Below are 18,559 nucleotides of genomic sequence, written 5' to 3'. Positions count from 1 at the left end.
CGCGCGGGGCGAGCGGGAGGGGGGAAGGAGGAGGAGGGTGGGGGGAGCGGAGCACACTGCGCGCGGGGAGGGCGGGCGGGGGGCGCGAGGACACACAAGAGGCTGGAGCGGGCGCGAGCGCGAGCGCGCGCGAGGCCAGCGGGAGGGGGGAGGTACGAGAGGGACTCTGGCGGGAGGAGGGACGGGGGAGCCACCCAGCAGCCGGAGTCGCCCCAAGCGCGAGACCCCTGAGACGGCCGCTGATTGGCTGACGATGGCGCAGGTGGTGGGCGCGCGGGAGACAGGGCGGCTTCTCTCTTCCCCCCCCTTCAAAGATTCCACCCCCCCTCCTCCCTTCTCCAGCGGCCGTTATTTCGCGCGCACGCGCATAAAACCGCTGTCGTTGCTGAGCGGGAGAACAGGGGAGCGCGCGCCGGGGGTACGGATGGGGCGGGGCTAAACTCGAAGCGCGCGCCCGCCTAACGGTCGCCGTCCGCGGGCTTTCGCGTTACTTTTTTGTTTCCTTTCGGCCACCGTCGTTTCCCCCTCCCCACGCCAGCGGTTTATTTACAATCCTACCCCGCTTCGTTCCTGCCAGCTTTTCCCAAAGATGGCGCCCGAAGAAGTTATGCCGAGGAGCTTGTGGCCCAACCCAAGGGCAGTTATACCCCCTGGCCCCGCCCCCACAGTCCCAAGAATCAGGCTGAAACACCGGAGTAAAAATTGTATTTACACGACACGCAATTATATAAGGATTAAAAAAAAAAATGACAGAGGAAAGGAGCTGGCAGTCAGGAGGGGCCGCTGCGCTGGCACGCGGCGAGACCCAGGATGTTCGCCTGCAACACAGGAGGGAAAGGGAGAGGGGCATTAAAGCTGGGTGCGGGGCACAGGCTGGGGAAGGGAGGGGGCTAAGCGGTGGGCTCACCTTCAGGAATGATTCCATCTGTTTCCCGGATATGCCCTCCACGTGTTCCAGGTCCTCCACCTGGCAGGACGGCACAGCAGCAGCGATGGGAAGGGGCCTCAGGGGTGTCCCGCGTCGCCCCTCCCGCCCCACCCCCCAACTCCATTTCAGGGCCGCCGGCCTCCCTGGGCCATTACCTGGCTGAAGGGGCCGTGGAGCTCCCTCCAGCCGACGATGAGCTGGGCCTTCTTTTGGCCAATGCGCTGCAGGCTGCGCAGATCCCGGGCAGAGCCTTCGTTCAGCAGATCTAGTATTTTTTGGCGCCCATGGGCCAGTAGCTCCGGGCTGATCTGTAGCTCCCAGCAGTCCTCAGCCTTCTCCTCTGGCTCTGAGGCATCCAGGGACTCCAGCTATGAGGCAGGGGGAGGTGAGTGACAGAAACAGAGTTTGCTATTCAGCCCATGGCAGCAAACTGCTTTAGACTCCTCTGCCAAGGATAGAAGCCTAGGCGCAGCTACCTCCCCGCCCTCCCAAGCCTCTCTTTCCCTCAAGTGTCTGTCCAAAAACAGACACACTTCTCTCGGGTCACTCTCTGGGCTGATTCTTATTGTGAAAGGCTGCTAATAGTTATTGTGAAGCTCGAATGAGTTAATGAACATAAAGCACATAATAAGCTCTTAAATTTGCCTCATCTCTGAAAAGTAAAGAATGAGCTTTCTTCCACTCCTAGGAAGGCACACAAAAGGTACTTAATAAATGATACTCACACCCCCACCACATATGTCATCTCAGTTTTTAGGTAATTCTTCCAGTGTTGGTTCATTTCTTGAGTGCTTAGGTCATGTTTCCCCTAAGTGACCTCTTAATTTTGTGGAGTGAGACTCAGGCTACACACTGTACCTAGTAGCTGCTGACTGAGGGAGAGTGCCAGCAGGAAGAAAGTAACAGGTGACAGACACCTTCTCTGCTAGGTGTACGGATACATACTGCATTTCATCCTAAATGCTGTGAAGTATCTCCACATTCAGAGGATGAGCAACTTATAAATAGCTAGTATGTGTTTTAACTCCATGGCCAGTGCTCTTCCCACTAGAGCTCACTAGTCTTAGCTTCTCCGCTCTAAGTGTGGCTTAAGCTGCCAGCCACTCTCACCTTTCTCTTCCGCCCTTTCTTCTTCAGAATATGGATCTCAGCATTGGGAGACGCTGCCTGTTCCTGAACTGAAGGCAAGAATCATGAGCCAGAATCATGGCAGAGGCTACTTTTCACCCTCCCTCACTTGGTTCTATTTCTGATTCCCCAGTTCCCCTCCAGCCCAAGTGAGCCTCCTCTTCTGTTGTTTCCATATGACCTTTCTTATATCTATATTTGAAAGTCTCAGCTGTTACTGCATAGTAATCAGTCACATATTATCCGTCTATCCGACCTACTAAGTGCCTGAGAACAGAGCGCACCCAAGCTCTATTTCAGGCAGTCCTCAACCCCCGACCCCGCAGTTGCAATACAGAGAGAGCACATGAGTGATGTGATGAAAGCTGTTCCATAAACCTCCTCCCTTCCCAGGCTCTATCATCTGGGCTCCCCTGGTCTCCACAGCTGAACTTACTCAGTTGTAAGGGCATCACCACAGCCTTTTTCAGGGGCTTAGCTACTGTGACTGTGCGGCGGGCAAGTGGTCGGAGTATTGCAGGAGAGGAATTCTCTTTATCCTTTGGGTCCAGAGCCTCCTGGGCCAGAACCTTAGCTTCTAGTTCTTTTTGCTTCATCTTAAGCCTCTGTTGGAAAAGATCAGGGAGACGTGTGACCTAGAACCAACTTTCGGGCAGCTTGAAGGGCAGTGGTCCAGGAAAGTGAATGCAGGGCTCTGACACACTAGCAGGCAGGGTGAGGACCAAGGAGAGAAGCTACCAGGAGACAACTGGAGCCCAGTATAATTAAGGGCTTCCTAATGATCAGGGCTGCTTGGAGGTGGAATGGGCCCCATTGTGAAACACTGAAGGGAAGGGACTGTTCAGGCAGAAAGTCCTAACTTGAGTTGGGTTTTAAGAAATGACATCTTACATTTGTTCCTTTCACTTGGATTTCCACCCCCTCACCTCCTCAAAGCTGACCTTAATTATTTTTTAGTCTGGCCACATTAAGGACATTCAAGCAGAAGCTGAAGAACAGGGATTCCAGTGTTGGGTAAAAATTGGATGCTGGTCCAGCCTTTGGTGTCATTTATCTGAAGATCTTCAGATTGCTTTTCTAAGCCAGTAGGGATCCCAGCCCCCACCTTCCCAACACTTACCTTAATCTCCAAATCCTTCTCCTCCATTGTCTTCATGAGCACCATCCGCTCTCGTCTTGGGGTGTTCAGCCCATGGGTCCCCTGGCTCCCCTGGGAGCCCAAGAGACGGTCCAAGCTTAGGAGGCGCTCCAGCACAGCTGGATCCATGCTACTTAGCTTCTGTAGGGGGCTGAGCAGACAAAAGTTACTCTGCATCTACCCCTTCTCTCATCACCCTCTCTAAAGCAGCAAGACTCCCCCCATGATCCCTTAAAATGGCATATTCTGTGATTCCAGACTCTGGTGTTAACTTGCTGGGTAACCTTGAGCAAAGTCAGACTCTCTGGGTATAGTGCCTTCATCAGGTGAAGGAGATCAATCACTGCTTGCCCAGGTAACCTCTCAGGGATGCCAAGAGATCCAATGAGAACAGGCATTTAATGCACACCTGAGTTTCAAGTGTTCAGGCTCTAAAACCCTGCTCTGCCAGCAGTCACTGTCTTAAGGGAAAGGCAAAGACTGTGACAACAAGGACTGTGTGCCGGTTTCTCTAGAAGAGCAGTTGGGGAAAGATTCAGCAGCACTCTGAAAGCCACTGAAGACCTCAAATGCCAAACCTTCTTCCCATGGGCAGTAGGAAAGTTCTCCTCAAACTGAATCCTGACTTAATCTGAGTATGACCATGCTTAACATTTGTTCCTTCTGTTTGGTATTATTTCCCCTCACAATTATCATTCAGTCAATTTGACACCACCTTTCCCATGAACCCCAACTTGATTGTGTACCTTCCTTCCTATACTGTGAACTAGTTCCTCAAGGACAGGGACTGCCCCGTTCTTTGTGTGCAAATGTGTAGGAAGAGCAGGATCAGAAAATATGGGTGAACACTTGAAGTCATTTCTTCCTCCCTGGCTGTCAGAGAAGCAGTAACTCCTTCCATACTGCACCCTGTCCTATCTACCCTGCATCATAAACTGAAGTTCTGGGACACCTTGGTGGCTCAGCAGTTGAGAATCTGCTTTCAGTTCAGGGTGTGATCCCAGAGTTCCGGGATCAAGTCCCACATTGGGTGCCCTGCAGGGAGCCTGCTTCTCCCTCTGCCTGTGTCTCTGCCTGTTTCTCTCCCAAATAAATAAATAAATAATTCTTAAAAAAAACAAAACAAAACAAAAAAACTGAAGTTCTCGTCTTCCCTTCCTGAATCCCTAAAGTCAAGGTCTGACTAGGTCTTACATGCCTCATCTCTGAGCTTACCTGGGATGTCTGTCTGGCAGAGACTTTGCCTATTCACATGTTACAACACATGTGCAGGGTGTAGGTTTCTCTTGAGTTTATGCACATAGGAGAGGGGACTGCTGACAGATAGCTTGAGGGACAAGATTAAGATGGGGTTCTAAGCAAGTGCGTTTTTCTGTATGCCATCCATCTTCAACGACAGTAGAGCCCTTCCATCCCCGGGAGGGGGGTGGGCAGAGTATATACTAATCCTTGACCTCTTCAGGTCACCTATGTTCACTAGACTTCAGACTTAAATAGTTTAGATGCTTTATTTGGGCTTGGGTAGAAACCGGGCAAAAGTAAAACTGCAGCTGGCTCCCTAGAATTAGGGAGGGCCCAGTGGCCAGACATAGAAAGCAAGACCACTAAATGGCAGTGACCTAAGACCTCATGCATCCTTGGCCATGAGGTGCAGCTATCAGAACGGGGGAGAGGCTGCACACACAAAAGGGACTTAGTTGAGAAGCTTTAGATTGAGGTTAGAAGCCAAATTAGGACAGCAGCTGGCCCCTTGTAGAGTCATGGAGATGTTGGACTCTAATGCACAGACTGCGAGGTCTCAGGGAGACACGGCTCTTCATCTCTTTGCTTTGCTCTTATCCTCTAGACCTGAAAGACCTAATCCAGATTTCTCCTTGAGACAGAAGTTAAAATGCTCATCCTTGAAACAGCTGCCTGCAAATGCGAGGTTTTGCTGCCTGCCTAAAGGGGTTGGTAAATGTCGAGGGGCTGCGAACTCAAAGGGATGGCTTCCTGCAGGTGCAGGACAGCACACCAGGGCTGGAGATTGAGCTTAGCACTTCAGTGAGTTCTGTAGAGTAGGATTTGGGGTAAAGTCAATGAGAGAGGAACCAGTTCGCAGCTCAAGGATCTGACAAACTAAGCCCACTACTGCTCTCTGCACTTAACACACACAACAGTTGAAGGGAACATCCCCAGGGCCCCTCCCCTTCTGCTCACCTGAGTTTCTGGGAGGCAGAGGCTGGAGCTGCTGGGGGCTCAGGACTCCCAATTTCCTCTTCCTCAGGGCCTCGGGCTCTCTTTGCCTCTGACGGGCCTAGCAGTTCTTTCTGGGACAGTTTAATGGGTGCCAAGACTAGGGAAGATGTGGGAGCAGGTCAGCCTCTGTGCTGATGCTGGGCAGCTTCAGCGTGCTGCCCAGTTGTCCAGATCTGCCCTCCACATTCTTGCCAACCCCAGTCCTCACCAGGAAGCTGTAGACTTTCATTGGTAAAAGGCCGGTTGATCACCTCCTTGGACCTGGCAGCAAAGTTGAGTGCAGAGACTGTATCTAGGTAGAAGTGTCTCTCAGGGGCAATGTTGGCAATGAGGATGCTGTGGGCTGAGCCACCCAGAGAATCCTGAGGGATTGGGCAGGGATAGGCAGATCAGACGCCCCATGTTTCCATTCCTTGACTGCTGTTCCCCAGCCTCCCAGCACACCTGAGAACGTTCTCCTCCAGCCCCTTTTCATCCTGAGATGGGTAGCCTAACCTGCAACAGGCGAGTGAGCTTGCTGTCCCGGTAAGGTACACGAGGGAGGCCTTGGTTCAGGGCATCCACCACCTTGCCCAGTACAAAGAGGGAGGAGTTGATGGCTCCGCTTTCCTTCAGCCGCAGACCCTTGTTGCCCGTGCGCCGGTTGTCCTCTGAGCCAGCCAAGTCAATCAGGTAGAGTTTACCCTCCCGCTGGCGAAACGGGGCCAGCCGTTCCCGTTGATCCACCTGGGGTTAAGAGCAAGGGCCCCCAACTTAATTCAGCCTGTAGGGGCTCCTCAGGTCCTCACCCTGTCAGTGGTCTCACCTTAACCAGGAGCACAGCATGACTGCGGGAGGAGCGCTGGTTGAGCCGGGTGGCTCCCACAGTCCGATTTCTACTTGCTGGCAGGAAGTGCCGCTCAAAATCAGCAAAGCTAGTGATGGGCTTCTGCATGAGGCCTGGAATCAGGATGTTTCCCCGACAGTCTTCTCGGATCACCAGATCTCCTGATGTGGGCTCCAAGAGGTCTAATACCTGTTGGAGCAGAGAGAGGTAGGGCCAGTTCTCTAGACCCAAGCTGCTTACTTCCAGGGCATCAGTGTCTTTCTTGTGCTGGACTGTCAGAGGTATACTATCTGCTACCCCAATCTCTGTCTTTCCAGGTCTCGCCTCTTTGCTAGGGCAGAGCTTCACAGTCAAGAACTGGATCCTATTTTGTTTGACCTTTCTCTCCCCTTCCCAACCAGAATGGGGCCTCACCTTTTCCTGGTAGATCTCTAAGTAGGACATAGTGACAGAAAGGGCCCAGGGCCGGCCCTCGCCGCCCTCCTCCCTTGTGAGCTGTAGGAGGTCCATAAGAGCCCGGGGTATCACTCCAGGTTGCTCTGGGCTGCCCAGCATTGTGTGTGTCTTCCCTGGGGGAAAGAATGGAGATTGCTGCAAGATCTTCCTCCCCACTCTTGAGCACTTTTGGGCCCATACCTGTTCCCTATTTGGCTCCCTCACCTGCCCCTGTGGGCCCATAGGCAAGCACACTGGCATTCTGCCCTTCCAGCAAGTGCCTTAGGATGGGCTGTACTGATCCTGCATAGATGTCCTGCTGAGAGCTCCTCTCCCCATAGAAGGCATCAAACCTATATATAGGCAGGGAGAAAAGGAGAGAATTAACAGAGGCTTCCATTCTCACCCAGACTTAGAGGGTAATACTGGCCCTGGATTGATTGATTTTTAAAGATTTTATTTATCTGACAGAGGAAGAGAGAGCAAAAGCAGGGTAAAGCGGCAGGCAGAGGGAGAAGAAGCAGGCTCCACACTGAACAGGGAGCCCAAAAAGGAGCTTGATCCCAGGACCCCAGGACCATGACCTGAGCCAAAGGCAGATGCTTAACCAACGGAGCCACCCAGGTGCCCCTGGGCCTCGGATTTAAAGAGTCTCTATCCCTTTTCTTATATAAGGATCTTGGAAAGTACTCACAGAACACCTATTCTGCTCCAGTCCCTGTCCCAGTGTTAGGAATACAGAGATGAGTCTGATGCCTGCTTTGGGGAGTTCTGCCGTCTTGTGGGACAGAAAGATATCCAAACTACTGTGATTCAAGAAACGGAGAGGAGGACACACTAGAAAGTGTAACTGATTCTGCCTGAGGAAAGAGGATTTTGCCAGAGAGAGAAGAGAAAGATATTCCAAGTATCAAAAATAGCATGCAGACAAGGCACGGTGTGAAAGGGCAGGGCTTCCAGTCTTTTTCTCGACACAGTACACAGAGAAAGTAATATCTGTACATCAGAACGAAGCAGAGGATGCTGTCAATAACAAGATGAGACTCCACACACCTGCGGTCTACTCTCTGCACTCTGGCTGAGGCCACAGCAGAGGTAAGGGTTTTAAGGGGACTGTAGCCTGTGTTGGGGGAGAGAATGAGGCTGGAAAAAAACAAGACAAATTGCCAAGAGCCTAGAATGAAGTTGTCAAACTTTTTCTGTAATGAGCCAGAGAGTAAATATTTCAGGCTTGGTGAGCCATATGATTCCTTTTGGAGTTCTTCACCTCCGTCATTATCATGGGAAAGCAACCATAGATAGTATGTAAATGAACAAATATGGTTTGTTTGAATAAAGCTTTCATTACAAAGACTCCTGGTCAGATGTGACCTGCAGGCTGTAGTTTGCCAACCCCCTAGCCTCCAATGACAGGCCAAAGAGACTGAACTTCCAATCTCCAATGGGGTTTTAAAGTAGCTGTCCTTGTGATTTCTGTCCCCAAATCTGGATGGTCTTCTCTCACACAGCCCAGCTGCAGCCTGCGTTGGCTGGCTGGTCTGTGTTCCTCCAAACCCTCCCACACCACCTCCCCTGACCCTAGGTAGGGCTCCCCTGCTAACAGTAGTGTGTTTGGTTCAGCCTTCGGCCTTTACCCAAGGATCCTACAGAGGACCTGTCATAGTGGGCACCCATGAATGTTTCTGGAAGACCAAACGAAGGTGTGGGGAACAAAGCTGTGCTAGGGAAGGAGTAAGGATCCTAAAGAGGCATGTGTGAGAAACCATGTGGGCAAGCAATAATGTGAGCAGCCGAGGAGGGAGGAGGGAGGAGAGGGATGGGCAGCCTGAACCTTACTGGTATTTGAGAGTCTCCTGGTGGTTCCTCCAGTTGGCAATCTCCAGGGAACAGCTGTCCAGGCCCCGCACACAAGGGGGATCATCTGCTCCAGCTGTCCCATCCACAAATGGCCGCAGCCGCACAGCCACCCTTACTCGGGCTGGCGGTGGGCGCCTACCAGCTCCCACCTTGCTTAGCCGACAGCGACCAGCTCCTAGAATAGAGAAGGTAAGTTTTTAGGCATAAAATGTGGTGGTGGCACAGAAACAGCAGGAGCCGGCTTTGCCAGAGGTAACAGGAGTCTTGCAGGAAGAGGTACTTGATACAGTGAGTTCTGAAGGATGAATAGCAGCTTGCCCAGAGTAAGCCGGAGGTTGGAGGAGCAAGATTATGTAAAGGTCGGGGAGTGCAAACCATATTGTGTACTAAGCAAACGTTAACATTTATTAAGCACTGACTACATGTCAGGTATTGTTTAATCTTCACAGTGTTCCTGAGGTAGGTTCTATCCGTGCCATTTTACCAATGAGAAGCTGAGAGAGGTGCAGTAGCTCTTCGGAGCACCTCAGCAAGTTATTCCTGGGGCCTGTGCCCATTACATCTTGTTTCATAGGCCACATTTTGTCTCTCTGCTCCTCAAAAGAATAAGCAGAGCCTGAAAACAAAACAAAACCTTAGCATCTTAAGTAGACCAGAGACCCTCATAACCTGGACAGAGGGGCAGGGAAAATGAACTGGACCTGGGGACACCTTGGGAGAGCCAGAGGCCCCCAGCTCATTTCAGGGAAACTCTTTCTACCCTGGTTATACTGTGGGTATTCCCAAGCTTAGTCCCATTTCTTTCCTTGCTCTACAAGTAGGTCCAGTGGGATGTAGATTGTCAGGCTTACACAAATAACCTGTAAGATCTTGTAATGCAGATTTTGCTTCAGTCCCTGAAGTGATGCCAGAGCTTTTTTTTTTTTTAAGATTCTGGATTTCTAACCAACTGCCAGATGATGTGGATGCTGCTGGTGGGACATGTTTTGAATTGTCAAGGTGTTGTAGACCAGCATCTTCTGGAGTTATAAGGATTAAGAGTTGACATTTGCCCCCACCCAAAACCAGTCAATGAACTGCCTGACTTTTCTGTGCTTTTTCTTTTTCTTTTTTTTTTTTTTTTTAAGATTTTATTTATTTATTCATGAGAGACACAGAGAGGCAGAGACACAGGCAGAGCCCAACCTGGGACTTGATCCCAGAACTCCAGGATCACGCCCTGGGCTGAAGGCGGGGCTAAACTGCTGACCACTGGGCTGCCCTGTGCTTCTATTTCTTATCCACGGGTTATAACACATACTAACATGTACATGTGTGTATACCCAAAATCATTAATGACGGTTTTCTCTTGATGGGGACTATGTGAGTTTCTTTTTTGTTACCCAGTGCTGTAATATTTGTATTAAAAAAATAAATAACTCTGCTCACTCTAAATTTCTGCCAGTCTTAAATGTTTTTCCTGAGCTCCTTCTATCCTTTCTCTAGCACAGGGTTCCTCAACTATGGCACTATTATTTTGGGCTGGATAACTCTAATAAAGCCATCCAGAAAAAAATAAAAAAATTTTAAAAAGCCATCCTGTGCGTTGTAGGATGTTTAGCACATATATACCAGTAGCATTCCACGTGCCACTGCCCCCCCTCCCATAACAACCAAAAATGTCTCCAGATATTAAAAATGCCCCCATAGGGAACAAAACTGCCTCTAGTTGAAAACGACTACTCTGATTCATTTCATGGGTATGGTCATCTGCTTTCTTGGCTTTAATTACCATTTTAATGGTAATTAAAATTGATGACTCCTAATCCACACCTCCAAACCAGAGCTCACTCTCAAATTTAGGATCCAGGTTCCAGCTTGCCCTGACTGACACCTCCTCTGACACCATTCTCAGGTACTTCAAACCCCACCTGTCCTAAACAGAACCCTTCTCCATCTCTCTGCCACCCGGTCTTTCTATGCTCTCTAGCATAAATGAATGGAACCAATCCCAAAGATGGGGGTCTTCCTTAATTAACCCCACCTTCTCTCATCACCTAAGTCAGTTACTCATTTAACACCTGTCAATTCTGCCTTGTTAAAAAAGATTTATTTGAGAGAGCGAACTCAGAGCAGTGGGGAGGGACAGAGGGACAAGCAGACTCCCCACTGAGTAGGGAGGCTGTCATGGGGCTCGATGCCAGGACCCCAAGACCACCATCTGAGCCAAAGGCAGACACTTAACCGACTGAGCCACCCAGGTACCATTTCTGCCTTTTTTTTTTTTTTTTAAGATTTCATTTATCCATTCATGAGAGACACAGAGAGAGGCAGAGACATAGGCAGAGGGAGAAGCAGACTCCCTGTGGGGAGCCCGATGCAGAACTTAATCCTAGGACCCTGGGATCATGACCTGAGCCAAAGGCAGATTCTCAACCACTGAACCACCCAGCTGCCCTCCTCCCAGTTCTGTCTTTTTTAAATGGGTCCACTTCTCTCTAGAACCACCGCACAATCTTTGCAAAGGTCATCATCATCTCACCAGTCTCCCCAATGCTCTCCCTGTTTCCAGTTCTTCTCTCTCCACTTCCTCCCTTCCTTCCTTGCGCTGTAAGCTCCAGCTCTCAGCCATAATGACTTTCCTTTAGTTCCTACAACATGCCAAGTTCTCTCACAGCTTTGGGCGCTTGTACATGCTATACTCTCTCCCTGGAATATCTACTTTATCACATCCCTCCCCTCATATGACTGACGTAAAAATACCTTACCTCTTCTAAAAAAACCTCTTGTAAAATTACTGCCCCACTACAGTATACCCATGGCTATCTGGCTGTCTCCATCCAAGTGCTCATCATACTCCACTGTAGCTGCAGACTTGTCTGTCTGCTCCACCTAACTGAACTCAGTGAAAACAAGTCTTACTCTGGTCACCTCTATACCCCCAGTGCCAGGCACACAGTAGCTCTCAAGAAGTATCTGCTCAACAAATTGAGACTTGATGAATGAATTAACATAAATCATTGGCTTGTTTATTTCCTGTTTTCAGCATAAAAGTGGTTCACGTGCCATTCCTGTCCCAAAGCTCACAGTCTAGGGGAGAAGCAAAGAAGAGTTATACGTAAACAACTGCTTTTATAATACAAGTCTAGGGATGCCTGGGTGGCTCAGAGTGTGATCCCAGAGTTTCAGGATAGATTCCTACATTGGGCTCCCTGCATGGAGCCCGCTTTTCCCTCCGCCTGTGTCTCTCATGAATAAATAAATAAAATCTTTCAAAAAAAAAAAAAAAAAGAGCAGAGGCTCTAGAGTAGGACTTGCCTGAGCACAAATTCAGACCCCAATATTTACTAGTCGTGTTAACTCTGAGCAAGCTATTTAACCCATCTTCACCTCAGTTTCCTCATCTGTAAAACAAGGACAACAGCCAACAATCTCGTAGCATTGTGTGGCGATTAAATGATTCATCACCACAAAGTGCTTACAACTATGCCTGGCACCTAGCAAGCGTTCAACATGTGCCTGACATTCTGCTAAATAGCTCTGTTTTTCCCAGGGCCTGACAAACAGCAGGGGACTCAATCAATTACTACCGTCCCCACCATAATCACTGGCCAGAACTCAGTGTACAGGGAGAGAGCAGAGACATCTGTAAACAAATACGCACTTACAAGATTCCGAATGTCCCAACAGCCTTTCCAACCCTAAAAGGGCACTGACTTCCACGGCTAGACCTTTATTTCCCTGGTCCGGGACCTCAGCACATCTAAGGCTGTCAACTTACACCCAGCTGCGGCCGGTCTGAACCTCGGCCTCCCTGCATCTCCCCGGGATCTCCTCTCACTCAAACAGCACGTCAAGAACACAGTCAAACGTGCATCCAGCTTCTTTCTTTTGGTCCTTACGGTTCAGTGTCACCTACTTTTCGCTCACTCATCTCCCGAGATGGGGTCGCTGTCCCCATTCGACAATAAAACTGCGGCTCGCAAAGGGCGGCAAGTGCGCTAGGCTCAAACAAAGCTCTAGTGTCGGAACCGGGTCTTAACACGGCCCACTGACCCGCGCGGAGAGCTGGAAACAGTGAGCAGGAAAATGCGAGCGGGGCCGGCCCGCTCGGAAGTCCCACACTCCCACCTTCCCCTCCCCGCGCCACTTCGGCCTCTCCGCGACAACCCACAGAGGCCGGACCAGACTCCGGGCGTTACCACACCAGGCTCCAGACTTTGGCACCCCGTCCAGGCCGGGGTGGCGTACCTGAGACCGCCGCCGCCATCTCGCGTCGCCTGAGCGGCGCGGCGCCCCCCGCGTCCATTCCACTCCCTCCGTTGGCCCGCCTCTCCTATTCGAATTTCCCGGTGCCCCGCCCCCTGTTCTGGGTTCCACCAATCACGCCTGCTCGCCGCCGGAAGCCGCTGACGGCAGCTCTCAACCATCCCGCCCTCTAGGGTTCGCCTCTGGGACCTGCAAGAAAAACCTCCCCGGGGCGGAGGACGCATGCGCGCAGGTTGGCCAGCCAGCGGTGGCGGCAGCGGCCGGGCTCCCGCTCGAATTCCCGCGCGGGAGGCAGGGGCGGCGGCGGCGGCAGCGGAAGCAGTCGGAGGAGCTGCTGGGCGAGGCCGGGCACCGGACTCCCCGTACCTTCTGGCTTTCGGGTGTCCCAGAGTAGATTTGCGTAAGTACAGACTTCTCGCCTCGTTTTTCCCCCTCAACCACGGATTTGGGTACGAACCACGCAGGGATCGAAGGCACTCCATCGATTTAGCCCCTAATTTCCCTGAATTGAACACAGCTTAAGCTATTATAGTGGCAGAAGGGATGATTCTATGAAACGGGAAGACGTTGCGAGAAAACGAGTTATTCTAAGCTTCACTTTCTGCAGTTTCTTGCCTTCGCGCCCTTGGGAGTGGGGGTTGGCGAGGTCGTCTTTGTGGATTTCGAGACTTGAACTCAGTGCCAGTCAGCGGTGCTTTACCGTCTGGTCACTCCTGTAGGTCTGGACCGCGCTGCCCGGATTGTAGGCAGTCACGGTGCACTCACCTCCTGCTGAGCCCAAATCCACTATGTGAGGTGCAGGTGACTTACGTGTCCTCTTATGTCAAATCTGAGCCCGGGAGACCAGCTCCGATGTTCCTTACTTGGCAATTCAGAACACATTGGAGTGAACGTTAAAGGCATGTTCAGTCTTTTACCTAGTCAGCCTCACCTACGGTTCCACTCCCCAGTGTCCTGTGGTTCACCTGTTTGTGAATTAGTTACCTTTCCCTTCTGGAAGCCTAACCAGGGATGGATGTCACATCTTTGAGCTCCTGGGGTAGGGCCCTGATTTAGACATTATGTCCATCCTGTTAAAAAACAAAACAGGGATCCCTGGGTGGCGCAGCGGTTTAGCGCCTGCCTTTGGCCCAGGGCGCGATCCTGGAGACCCGGAATCGAATCCCACATCGGGCTCCCGGTGCATGGAGCCTGCTTCTCCCTCTGCCTGTGTCTCTGCGCCTCTCTCTCTCTCTCTGTGACTATCATAAATAAAATAAAATAAAAAAAAAAAAAACAAGTGTTAGACCCTTTGTTCCTGAGAACAATTTTGCTCTTGAGGTCCTTTTACGTTCTTAAAATGTGAGGCCCCAGGGGCGCCTGGCTGGCTGAGTCCGCAGAGCATTTGACTCTTGATCTTGGAGTTGTAAATTTGAGCCTCATGTTGGGTGTAGAGATTACTTAAATAATTTACAAATCTTAAAAAAAGTTTTTGAGGGGCAGCCTGGGTGGCTCAGCGGTTTAGCGCCACCTTCAGCCCGGGGCATGATATTGGAGACCGGGGATCGAGTCCCACGTCGGGCTCCCTGCCTGGAGCCTGCTTCTCCCTCTGCCTGTGTCTCTGCCTCTCTTTCTGTGTCTCTCATGAATAAGTAAATAAAATCTTTTAAAAAATGGTGAGTTTTATGTTGTGTGAATTATATCTCCATTTAAAAACCTGCCTGAAAAATTACAATAACCTATTACATATGAGGTAAATAACATTATAAAATTTTTAAAGATATTATTTATTATCTGACAACGCACACACACAAGTAGGCGGAGCAGGAGAGAGTTGGAGAGGCAGTTTCCCTGATGAGCAGAGAGCCTGAGGCTGAGCCTACTCCAGGACCCTGGGATCATAACCTGAGCCAAAGGCAGATGCTTAACCAACTGTGCAACCCAGGCACTCTAACATTTTAATTTTAAAAACCAAAAAGAAAAAGAGTGGCACGTTTTACATTTTTACAAATATAACGTCTGGCTTAACAGAAAATAGCTGGATTCTCCTATCTGCTTCTGCATTCAGGATGTTGTGATATCAATATATCATATAGCTTCTTGAAAACTCTACCATATACTTAAGAAAGTATGCAAGGAGGGACGCCTGGGTAGCTCAGCTGTTGAGCATCTGCCTTCAGATCAGGGCACGGTCTTGAAGTCCCAGGATCTAGTCCCACATTGGTCTCCTTGCATGGAGCCTGCTTGTCCCTTGCCTGTGTCTCTGCCTCTCTCTCTCTGTGTCTCTCATGAATAAGTAAAGAAAATCTTAAAAACAAAAAGGTTTACAAGGAGAAAAGGCAAATGGCATCTTAGTTTTATTATGAAAATAGTTTTGGCCTTGCAGGCCTCCCTGAAGGTGTCTTAGGAGCCTCCAGAATTTCCCGGATCACACTTGGGAAACCACTGTTTTAAGATGATTGGCAGTTTGGTTTTATCCACGCTTTAGAAAGGATTCCTGGGCTTTTCACATTTGTTGCCAGTCCCTAGGTATTTGGTAAGATACTTGCCAGAAATAGTGGAAGGAGCATAGGTCAGGGGTCAGGACTTTTAAGATTGAATAAATAGCTCAGGTACAGGGCTTTGGTGCTAGACCACCCAGGGTAGAGGCTTAACCTCCTTGCCTCCATTTCCTCAGGTGTTAAAAAAAGGAATAATGGTTGAATCTGCTTCCTAGGGTTGTCTTAAGGATGTGCATCTGTCTGGTGGAAATTAGATTGTTAAATACCTGACAGGCAAAAAGAAGCAGTGGATTTTTTTTAACTTTTTTTTTTTTTTTTAAACTAGACTCTTGGGAAGCAAAGGAGAGCTCAGCAAAGTCATGTAGCATTTGCACTATCACAATTGGAAGGAGACTAGTGAGCAAGAGAGGCAATTCTGTCCTTCAAGCCTCTCTGTCCTTCAAGCCTTGGAAGATCCCAAGTGAGGATCATCTGGGGTGAAAGGCAAAGCAGCAGTGATGGCGAAGGGAATTGGTGGTGGGAGAGAAAGGACCAGATGGAGGAGGGGGGCCGCCAGGTGGGGAGGGAGGACTCCTGGGCGAGATAATAAAGCACCTCAGGGGGCCAGGAAGCCTCACCAGTTGGCCCCTGGTGGGCATCTCTTTCCCTTGCTTCATTTACAATTATGTAAGAGCTGAGGAGGGTGGGGGAGCTTCCCAAAAAGGCTCAGCAGAGGTACCCCTGACCTATCTACTGGCCCTTTCCTGCAGGCTCAGGTCAGCTTTGAAGGCTGCTGTGCTGGGGGAGTTTGAAATGCTTGCTAGAATGAGGCTGGCTCCAGAGGATTCCTGCCTTGAGGAGACAAAGCAGAGTTGTATATTAACATTTCAAACAAAACAAAATATTGTAATCCCTAGAGCAAGGATTCTCAAAATGTGGTCTGGGGGCCCCTGGCCTCTGTAGAGTAAAAGCGATTTTCATACTGAATATCAAAGATGTTATTTGCCTTTTTACTCATTCTCTCAGGGCTGTACAGTGGTTTTCCAAATGCTCCATGCTTTGTAAGATAACAGCAGTTTGAATGCAGAACAGACTTAACCTGTGCTGGAAAAGTCAGAGAAGTGATTGCCTTTTGGGAGTTAGGGGCAGGAAGTGACTGGGAAGGGCCCAGAAGGAATTTTGGGGGGGTGATGGTAATGTCCTATATATCCTTTTTTTTTTTTTAAGATTTTATTTATTTATTCATGAGAGGCAGAGACATAGGTGGACGGAGAAGCAGGCTCCTCAAGGGGAGCCCAGTGTGGGACTCGATCCCAGCATCCCGGGATCATACCCTGAGCCAAAGGTGGATGCTCAACCACTGAGCCACCCAGGCGTCCCAATGTCCTATATATCCTGATGAAGGAGTTTGGGTTCAACAGGCATTTGAGAGAACTCACATGTAGATGCCTTACATGGTTTTCTAACTGTGGGATCTTCATATCAGAAAATATTGTAAGATTTTGTGTTGAAGATGTTTGAAAGCCATAGACATGTGAAAATGCCCAGATTTTGACATCAGAAAGACCCGCATTCGAAACTGACTCTGCTCTATTCTATGTTTGTGACTTTGGACATGTAACAGCATTTAGCAGAGTGCCTGATGCATCATGGGCACCTAGTAAATATTTGTAATATGATCGAAGGCAAACGTGTCATTTTTCAGAGCTCTAGTTTGTACTAAGTCTGAGAAATCTCACTTTCATTTGCTCCACCAAGATTTAGACGGTTCCGGGTGAGTTTCCTTTGACGGCACACTAAAGCAGAGAAAAACATGTTTTTGTTTGGATTTGCTCAGTTATTACCTCCTGGGGAATGAGCAGGGGTGTAAGGTCTGAGGGGGAGACACAGTGAACTGTGACATGCACCATTGTAACTCTCTCTCTCTTTTTTTTTAAGATTGTATTTATTTATTCATGAGAGACACAGGTAGAGGGAGAAGCAGGCTCCATGCAGGGAGCCCAATGTGAGACTCAATCCCAGGACTCTAGGATCATGCCCTGGGCGGAAGGCAGGTGCTAAACCACTGAGCCACCCAGGGGTCCCCCCATTGTAACTCTCAAACTTCCTACAACCACAACTGATTTCTGTCTTGGTGACTTCATCTGGAAAATGAGAATACCCTTACTGCTTTACAACAGGATTGTTGTCACAATTAAACGAGGTACTTTTGCAGAGTCCCTGAACTCCTAATGGATGATGCAAAATAAATATAAGTCCCCTCTTCCATTTTTCATCTCTCCCTACTATTTTCCTCAAAATAGCCACGCTCCAAACATGTATGGCTGCTAACATAGTCTTCCTACTTGAAGTGATCCTTAAACGTTCTCACACATGTTCAGTGTTACTCATCGTCTATTTGCTGTCCTTCCGCAATGTGAGTGAGTCCACATGCTAATGCCAAGGATTGCCTCGTTTCATTGGCTGGACTGGAAGGTATTGGACCCAAAACTTTCTTGAAACCCACGAGTTCGGACACCTGAGTGGCTCAATGGTTGAGCGTCTGCCTTTGCCTCATGAAGGTCATGATCCTGGGGTGCTGGGATGGAATCCCATATTGGGCTCCCCACAGAGAGCCTGTTTCTCCCTCTGCCTGTGTCTTTGCCTTTCTCTGTGTCTCTCATGAATAAATGAAACCTTTAAGAAAAAGAAACCTACAAGTTATAGTCTAAGGGGAGTCTTCTATTTCTTGGATAGTTAGGTTTTTTTTTTGTTTGTTTTATTTATGATAGTCACAGAGAGAGAGAGAGAGAGAGAGAGAGGCAGAGACACAGGCAGAGGGAGAAGCAGGCTCCATGCACCGGGAGCCCAACGTGGGATTCGATCCCAGGTCTACCAGGATCGTGCTCTGGGCCAAAGGCAGGCGCTAAACTGCTGCGCCACCCAGGGTTCCCGGATAGTCAGGTTCTTTTGGTGGTTGTAGTTTGGGAATTTGACCTTTGGGGCACCTGGGTGGCTAAATTTGTTAATTGTCTGCTTTCAGCTCAGGTCATGATCTCAGGGTCCTGAGATTGAGCCTGCATGGGGTACCCTGCTCAACACAGAATCTACTTCTCCCTCTCTCTCTCTCTTTCCCTCTCTCTCTCTCCCCCTTTGCCCCTCCCCCTGCTCATGCTCACTCTCATAAATTTTTTTTTTAAATCTCAAAATGGGGGGCACAGATTTGACTTTTGCTTTCTCCTGAATCAGCTTGTGCAGATTGAAGCTTCTCTATTCTTGGGAATCCTCTAGATGCCTGGTCCTGTGTTTCCTTAAAATGGCTC

General features: G+C 49.5%; 2 protein-coding genes across 3 annotated transcripts in view; one reads left to right on the top strand and one right to left on the bottom strand.

Moving 5' to 3' along the window:
- Window positions 1-690: 690 nt before the first annotated feature.
- Window positions 691-12,882, bottom strand: KIF22 (kinesin family member 22). The gene is made up of 14 exons (XM_025415825.3): window positions 12,781-12,882; window positions 8,530-8,725; window positions 6,919-7,046; window positions 6,673-6,827; window positions 6,238-6,447; window positions 5,928-6,158; window positions 5,641-5,794; window positions 5,394-5,529; window positions 3,177-3,345; window positions 2,493-2,661; window positions 2,039-2,106; window positions 1,084-1,296; window positions 908-967; window positions 691-818 (listed from the first exon to the last, which is right to left on the bottom strand). Exons 1-14 carry the CDS (start codon window positions 12,836-12,838, stop codon window positions 771-773), a joined length of 1,995 nt encoding a protein of 664 aa, XP_025271610.1. The 5' UTR covers window positions 12,839-12,882; the 3' UTR covers window positions 691-770.
- A 138-nt stretch (window positions 12,883-13,020) lies between these two features.
- The window catches only part of C6H16orf54 (chromosome 6 C16orf54 homolog), a 41,570-nt gene continuing 36,031 nt past the window's right edge, over window positions 13,021-18,559 (top strand). Inside the window, exon 1 of one of the 2 annotated variants that reach the window (XM_025415830.3) lies at window positions 13,021-13,198. The gene's annotated coding sequence lies outside the window, so the exon portion shown is untranslated. The remainder of the gene's footprint in view (window positions 13,199-18,559) is intronic. The other variant, XM_025415827.3, reaches the window with a different exon arrangement.

Source organism: Canis lupus, chromosome 6 (assembly GCF_003254725.2).
Source record: "Canis lupus dingo isolate Sandy chromosome 6, ASM325472v2, whole genome shotgun sequence".
Taxonomy (NCBI): Eukaryota; Metazoa; Chordata; class Mammalia; order Carnivora; family Canidae; genus Canis; species Canis lupus.
This window is presented reverse-complemented; position numbering and strand designations above follow the sequence as displayed.

Excerpts from the sequence above, each read along its gene's own strand:
- KIF22 (XM_025415825.3), bottom strand. The coding sequence starts at position 12,838 with ATGGACGCGGGGGGCGCCGCGCCGCTCAGGCGACGCGAGATGGCGGCG. Across the intron at positions 8,726-12,780 it reads GATGGCGGCGGCGGTCTCAG|GAGCTGGTCGCTGTCGGCTA; the intron begins GTACGCCACCCC and ends TCTCTATTCTAG. Across the intron at positions 7,047-8,529 it reads CAGGAGACTCTCAAATACCA|GTTTGATGCCTTCTATGGGG; the intron begins GTAAGGTTCAGG and ends GCCTATATATAG.